The sequence below is a fragment of the Gastrolobium bilobum genome, unplaced genomic scaffold, assembly GCF_033153095.1.
Source record: "Gastrolobium bilobum isolate Gb01-03AN ecotype WA unplaced genomic scaffold, APGP_CSIRO_Gbil_v1 utg8372, whole genome shotgun sequence".
Classification (NCBI taxonomy): Eukaryota; Viridiplantae; Streptophyta; class Magnoliopsida; order Fabales; family Fabaceae; genus Gastrolobium; species Gastrolobium bilobum.
Genome location: NW_026897597.1, coordinates 269,997 through 278,030, shown reverse-complemented (window position 1 = coordinate 278,030; position 8,034 = coordinate 269,997). Strand labels below are relative to the sequence as shown.

The window sequence follows — 8,034 nt, the reverse complement described above, 5'->3', positions numbered from 1 at the left end:
GCGTCAATCATGATCATCAGTACAGTACCCCATGTGACTCTCTGCCCTTTCTCATTTCTCTGTGTTCCCACAAATCTCCAAAGTTCCGTTCTTTAGTTAGATGTAATCAACCTTTAAGGGTTAGCTGATTCTGACAGTCACTATGAATGTTGTGTCTGTGTCTCGGCGGTGTTGATTTGTTGTTTTCAATACTGGAATCCAAAATGGCGGGGGTGGGGTGGGGTGGAGTGGCCTCCTTTTGCAGTCACCAGTTGAAGTGAGTTTTCTTGCAGGGAACTCAAGATGAAGGCCCTTTCCTTCAATCTGTTTTGGTTTTTGTTGCTCCTCTTATCCATCTTACTGTCTCTCAGCTCTATTTCAGCTTTATCTCCTACTGGGTCGATCCGGCATCCCATAAAGCTTATCCTAGGTTCGTGTTTCTCATTCATTCTGATTTGTGAATATGGTGACATGGGTTAGGTGCAGATCTTGGAAAGCTGATGACTTTGAAGGAAAGATCAAAACTTGTGTCGGCTTTTGCTTCATTTCATCTTGTTGGGTTTCTTGAAATATGCCATTTTTATTGCTAAATGCTTATTGTGGAGTGCAGAAATGGAAATTTTGGATACCTATATATTTCCATGTTGGCTTATGCTGTTTTGGATTCATCTGTTTTGCTTGCAAGCATAGTTAATTATTATTATTATTATTTATGTTCTTAGGAGAAGGAGAAGAGAATTTGGGTCCATGGAAGAATGAAGTCACAAAAGTGGCTCCAGCACCAGGCCCTGGAAATGAGGATACTCTTATTTTGGCGGCAAACAGGACCAAAAGGGCTGACATTCTACGAGGATTTCGACGTTATCGAGGTGGTTGGGATATTGCAAATCAGCATTATTGGGCCGTAAGTTCTGTGGCTCCTTCTTTTATCATTATGTTCTAGAATGGATAGATGACTTATTCTGTTCTGAGTTCCAATTCCATATTGAGAAATGAAGTTCTGACATGTTGCCTTACATTTCTTGTTCAGCACCTTAGATATGTGGTGTATTAGATTGTAATCGAGAGTGCTCTTGTTCAACATGTTTTAACTGTCTGCCTGCTTATATCTCTCTATATTGGGCATGTCCTTTAAGAAATGTAAATTCTCATCATGATTGATATCTGGTAAATATGGTGAGTTTTGAAACTCAAGTGGTGGGATCAATGAATGATGTTTACTTTTATCTTATTCTTACTACATGCCTACGAGCCATTGTTATAATAGTCTTTGCCTATTGAAATCAAGGTCACTGCTGTATAATTAACAGCTGGAGATTTACATCTATATCTAATCCGTCTTTCTATCTCGAGCTTTGAATTTCATTCCATTTCCTTTGATTTTTGTCCTCCTTGATATTATGTTTCTTATGAGTCTATTTTTCAGTTATTTTGATGTTCTACCTTCAGAAGATTCTTTTTACTCACTGCAATTAACCATTTTATTTGCAGTCAGTTGGATTCAGTGGTGCAGCTGGTTTCATTCTTGCCGCCCTATGGTTTATCTCATTTGGCTTGGCGCTTGTGATTCATCTATGCTGTGGATGGGGAATTAACATCAAGGATAAGGGATCAAATCATTCACAAAGGATTTGTCTTATCCTTCTTATATTATTCACCTTTGCTGCAGCGTAAGACTCTGCCCTTTAGTTTCATGTTCCTCTAGTTAATTTCTTCACTTCTTCACAGGATGCTTTATTTCCTCACGGACCCCTTCTTTTGCCCTTTATTTTAATAATCTGTGTTCATGATTGATTGCCGGATATTCTTCTGTATTTGTAAATCAAAATCATAAGCATGTCATGGATGTCGATAATAGTTTTCTATGGATAGATACCAATCTTGACGATAAGTTTGGTGATAATGTCATTTAATTGCTATGGATTTTTGACAATCAGTTTTCACGCCATACAAGTGCTGTATACAGTAATAGCTCAAAGTTTTATTCATTACAAATTTAAACAGTTGTTACCTGCAAATGACACTGTTCAGAACTTGAAAGCACAAGTAACAGTAAAGGAAATATAAAAAAAAAAAAGCATGAAATTACAGACCCTAGAACTTTCTGGTTTTACTTGCCACTTCTAGTTATTATTCATTACCCTGAATTTCTCTAAGTTCAATGCAATACATTGGCAAATATTATGTTGCTTCATTGTTTCTTCAAATTCTAATCCATTTCAGTGTCAGTTGTACTTGTAGATGCGTTCAACCTTTATTGGTTACTTAAATATCCCATTTTCTTAATGATGCAGGACTGGATGTATCCTCCTTTCTGTTGGGCAGGATAAGTTCCATGCTGAGGCGTTGGATACCCTCCATTATTTTGTCAATCAGTCAGATTTTACTGTGCAGACTCTAAGAAATGTCACAGAGTATCTCTCCCTTGCAAAAACTATCAATGTCACTCAGATGCTTCTTCCATCCGATGTCATGGATGATATTGACAAGTTGAATGTGGATCTAAATAATGCAGCGGATACACTTTCCGAGAAGACAAATGAAAATTCGGTTAAAATTAGAAGAGTATTCAATGATGTGTAGGCAACCATAAAACTGAGAAATCTTCATTCTAGAATTTAAAATTCCAACCATGTATGACCAAACTGTGCACATTTTGTAGGCGTCTTGCTTTGTTTGTTGTGGCGGCAGTGATGCTTCTCCTGGCTCTAATTGGACTACGTATGTGTTGATAACATCTTAAATAGATTGAACTAGTTTTATATTTATATTCTAGAAATCTGGGTTATAACTGACTCATATTTTTTGCAGTCCTGTCTGTCCTTGGATATCAACATGCGATCCTCATGTAAGTTATGTTTGCTTATGTATGGTCTGTTGATATTAACTTTGCTTATCATGCCTCTATCTCTCTGAAAGACCCTTTTAATGTTCTTCTATCTGATTTCTAAATGTTTTGCAGATTTGTTATCACTGGATGGTTACTGGTTGCAACCACATTCATTCTTTGTGGAGTGTTCATGATCCTTAATAAGTAAGCCATTATATCCAAGAGATTTAAGATTTAACATATTAGAGAGAATTGTATTCACTTTCTTGGCTCCCTCAGGGCATTCATTTACCCTTGGAAAGATGTTCTGCATTCATTGCATCTGATTCCCCTGTCCCCAGCTTTCTTTGATGTTGTAACTTAATCCATAGCAAAACCTGACGTAAACTGATAATATTGAATTGAAATCCAATTAGCTTTATATTCTGGAAATTATTTCTATTACAGTGCAATTTCTGATACCTGTATGGCTATGGGAGAATGGGTAGCAAATCCACGAACAGAATCTGCTCTTAGTGATGTCCTTCCATGTGTTGATCAGAGAACAACAAACAAAACACTTTTTCAAAGCAAACAAGTGGTCACCAATATTGCAAGTGTTGTTAATCGGTTCATCTATAACAGTGCAAACACAAATGCAACACAAGGTAGTCTGGGTTACTACAATCAGTCTGGGCCTGCAATGCCTCCTTTATGCTATCCCTTTGACTCTCAGTTTCAAGAGCGCCAGTGTACAGCTCAAGAAGTCTCTTCTGCCAATGCTTCCATGGTATTTTTTTCATCACTTGATTATTGATCTTTGCCACCTGCTGGCTTTTGATAGTTTTCATTCACTTTCTCTCCCCCTCCCTCCCGCACAAAACAAATTATGGATGTGTGTTTGTGCCAGAGAGAAATGATAGTTCTTTTTAGCTTTGGATTTCAAGTTGAATACATTTCTGAAAATGGGAAGATTAGGATACGATGAACTATATCTGTGTATCAAATCAGTTGTTTCATTTAATGAGAAATGATATACATGTCTATGTTCTGCTGGAAATTATAAATTATTCTGAAAATGGGTGGTTGATAGATCCAAATAGGTCTTGCACCACTTTTAAAAATGGGTTTAACTATTACTTGTATTTAAGATGAAGCCTGGAGGTTAGGCTTTATGTTTCTTATCTCTTTTTGATGTTGGACATGATATACTGGCATTTGAAGCCTTTGCTTATTGGTGTTTATGTACATGGATGGTTGACTTGCGTATAATACCAAATGGCTATAACTGAAAATATTGTAGATAACTTATAACTATCTTGATTATTTGCCAATCAATCAATTAGATAAAAAAAAAATAACAGGGAAATTGGATGGAAAGAAGAATCTCTAAATTTTCATCTTGAATTGTTCCAATTTTTTTTGTATTATGTTCCGGTTTCTATTTCTGCCATTGATATACAAAGAATCTCATTGAATCCGTTGTTTAAACTTTTCAGGTTTGGAAGAACTATGAATGTGAGTTATCTGAATCTGGTATTTGCACCACAGTTGGCAGGGTAACTCCAGAGATTTACTTGCAGTTAGTAGCTGCGGTTAACGAAAGCTATGCATTAGAACATTATACTCCACTTTTACTTAGCCTTCAGAATTGCAATTTTGTCAGGGATGCGTTCACGGGAATCACTTCAAGTTACTGTCCTCCATTAAACCATTACCTTAAGATTATCAATGTAGGATTGGGCCTCATCTCAGTTGGTGTTTTGCTCTGCCTTGTTCTTTGGATACTCTATGCAAACCGCCCCCAAAGGGGAGAGGTGTTTGTGAAGCTATCCTTATCAGAAAAAATAAAGAACAGGTTTAACAAGAACAACAGTACAAATTTATCATTGTCAAATGCAGATAGTGAAGTGTAGTATGTACAATAGAAAGTCGATATAAAGTAGACTATTATACTGTACCCCATATTACGGGAAGAAACAAAGTGGGAGCGAAACTGCTGCTTCTGTTCGAAGAGGATAGCCAAAGCTAGTGTACTATACATTTTGTCCATATAAATAAAAAAGCAATTTGATTTGTTTTTAGCTTTAGATGCATAGCTTATTTTGTTACGATTGCTTTGACCGCTTCCCTTCTAACTAAAGCCGTTTTCATTCAAACTTTTTTAATTGCCAGCATATCATGTTGGATATTAATATCATATATAAAAAAGGGAGTATGTTATGGACTAGATTTATAACTTAACTGCATATCTAACAAGGGATTATGATATATCTTATTCATATCTCAACAATAGAGTATGATAAGGATCAAAGGCTGAATATAAATGAATGATTTTATTATGTTTATTGTTGTTTTTTAAATATAACATTTATAGCTAAGAGATGAACAAAGGGTGATCTTGAAATATCCATACAATAATGGGGAGGGACTTTTCTCCTTAATTATAGGTCTGAGTTTGAATTTTGGTAGAGTCATATTTTTATATGGATTTAACTGTGCTCGAATTAAATTAATTTAGATAATTGATGAAGGTGTAAAAAATATTTTTTTAGATAAATCATAAATACTTTTTCGGAGTCAATTACGTTCGAGTGGAAATATTCATATCATGTTGGAGTTGGAGTTACCTCTCCGTGACGAAAAACTTGTCATTCACAATTACAAATAATGCGTAAGGCGACATTAGAAAAAAAAAAGGCACAAAACCAATCTCTGCAAAAGTAAAAATCGATTCGGATATGAACAAAGTAAAAATAAAAACTTTTTGACAGTTGTACAGCAAAATCAATAACTAACTGTAATACAGTACTAATACTAGTCTAAAAGCTCATCAAAAAACGAGACGCTTTGCAAAGGTTGTAATTGCCCAAACTCTGACAACACCATCAGAATAGCCACCGAACAAAGTATTTCCATCTGCACTCCAGCTCAAGCTTGTACAGTGGATAGACTCGTCATCATTCTCCTCCTCATTAATGTCGATGGGAACCTTCAAATCCTGACGAACATCCTTATTCTTCAAATCCCATATTCTGATGCTGTGGTCAGTGGCAGCACAGAGCCAATACCTACTGGGACAGAAGCACAGTGCATGAACGTTGGATTCAACATAAAAAGAGAAAAGCCTCTTTCCCTTAGCCAAATCCCATATCGGAATAACACCATCATCCCCACCACTCGCGCAAACAGACCCATCGGGTGAAACAGCAATGCAGTTAACATAGCCAGTGTGGCCATCGAGGTTGTGCCTCGGCTCAATCTTATTAAACTTCAAATCCCAAACTTTAACAGTGCCATCCCTTGAACAAGAAACAAGACTCTCGTGCCCGAACCGGACGCAGTTCACCCAATCGGAGTGGCCATCTCCCTCTCCATCTACGTCTTCTTCGTCTCTCTCTTCAACAGTGTACTTGCACTCGCCTTGAATGTTCCAGAGCTTGATCGTGCGGTCGCGAGACGCCGACGCGATCTGACGGTTGTAATCCATGGAGAACGCAACGGAAAGCACTCCCTTTTTGTGGGAAATGAAGCGGCGGAGGGAGGTGCCGTCGGCGAGGTCCCAAAGGCGGAGTTCGCCGTCGGAGGAGCTGGAGAGAGCGTATTGTGAGTCGGAGGAAAGGGTGACATCCTGAACGCAGCGAGAATGGCCGGTGAGGCAGAAACGGGGGACACCGTAGTCGTAGTCGTCGTTCTTATTGGTGAGATCCCACATGATGATCGATTTGTCACGCGATGATGTTACTATTATCTTTGAGTTATTAATGTCCATTGGAGTAGCAATGGCTGTCACCATGTCGCTGTGACCATGCATTGTTCCGCAAAGAACAAGACTCTCTAACATTATTCTCTTGTTTTTGGAAAGAGCAATGCACATTTTTTTCTTTCTTATTCTTTCGCTTCTTCTCTTTCTCTCTCGCTTTCTCTCTCTTTCTGCACTTTTCAGGGTTTGGAAATCATGTCACAAAGCCTGATCCTTATTTATAGTTATAGATGAGGAACCCTAATAAAAAAAGGCGCGAATGATAGCAAGATAAAGCGCTAATCCTTGTTTGAAAAAAGGATATCTAATGAAAAACAAATCAAATCAAGATAATCCTTATTTATAAGTGAGGAAATCGTAACGGAAAAATAAGTCAAATCAAAATAGAGATATTAACGCTGAGAGATCTTTTATAAATCTATTAGAATATTTTAAATTAACGATATATGATATGATTTTTTTTTTCCTTCTCTGCCCAGCGTTTGATCGGAAAAAAAATTAAATTAATGTTTTTTAATAAATTAATTACGCATTTATTACAGTTTTGAAAATAATTACATAAAGTCACAATAAGATGCCCAATTTGGGCGTCACTCAAGAGGCAATCACGCCTAATTTGGGCGTCACTCATCAGGTGTTGACACGTGTCATATTTTTTTCTAAAAAAAAAAATTAATCATAAAACTTCTGAATCCCATAACTTTTGACTCGGGTATCCAAATCAGGTAATTCTTTTTTTGATTCATCATAACTTTTCGAGATCTACCCAATGATATTTTATTTTTCAAAAACATAATTTAAATTTAAATAAGGTAATCCTTCTTCCTTAGAGATTTAGAATATTTATTCAATTATTTCCTTTATTAATAAAGATTTTTCAAATTGATTTTTGAGTTTAGATCACAAATCAAATCTTTATTTTGTTTTCCTTATTAATAATAATTGTTATTTTTAATGTAAATCACAAACCAAATTTCTTTTATAATAAAAATAAAAAATTTATTTTTTTTAATTTAAATCACACATCAAATCTTGATTTATTTTATATATTAAATCACAAACGCAGAACTCAGAGGCTTCTGAGGTTAAAAATGTGACACGTGTTAACACCTGACACGTCACCAATCACGTCTAAATTGGGTTTCAAATCAAGAGGCAATCACGAATTTAGGTAATTTTATTTTTGAAAAACATTCATAAGCCATCATTAATTTCAGACCACGAATAATAACCCAAAAGCTTATAGCATTAATCATTAATTTCAAAAAAAATATCCTTCTTTCTTAGAGATTTAGAATATTTATTTAATTATTTCCTTTATTTCTACAGATTTTTTAAATTGATTTTTTAGTTTAAATCACAAATCAAATCTTTATTTTGTTTTCCTTATTAATAATAATTTTTATTTTTATTTTTAATTTAAATCACTAACCAAATTTTTGTTATAAAAAAAAATCACAAATCAAAATTTTATTTATTTATT

The 8,034-nt window shown here is 35.5% G+C and overlaps 2 protein-coding genes across 2 annotated transcripts; one reads left to right on the top strand and one right to left on the bottom strand.

Annotated features, from left to right (window-relative positions):
* LOC133308436 (uncharacterized) lies at positions 1-4,849 on the top strand. Its single transcript, XM_061509057.1, has 10 exons — positions 1-256; positions 351-409; positions 702-883; positions 1,471-1,649; positions 2,274-2,558; positions 2,642-2,700; positions 2,791-2,827; positions 2,942-3,013; positions 3,257-3,578; positions 4,288-4,849. Exons 1-10 carry the CDS (start codon positions 147-149, stop codon positions 4,702-4,704), a joined length of 1,722 nt encoding a protein of 573 aa, XP_061365041.1. The 5' UTR covers positions 1-146; the 3' UTR covers positions 4,705-4,849.
* Positions 4,850-5,621: 772 nt separating this feature from the next.
* Positions 5,622-6,632, bottom strand: LOC133308423 (small ribosomal subunit protein RACK1-like). The gene has a single exon (XM_061509034.1). It carries the CDS (start codon positions 6,630-6,632, stop codon positions 5,622-5,624), a length of 1,011 nt encoding a protein of 336 aa, XP_061365018.1.
* Between the last annotated feature and the right edge of the window lie 1,402 nt (positions 6,633-8,034).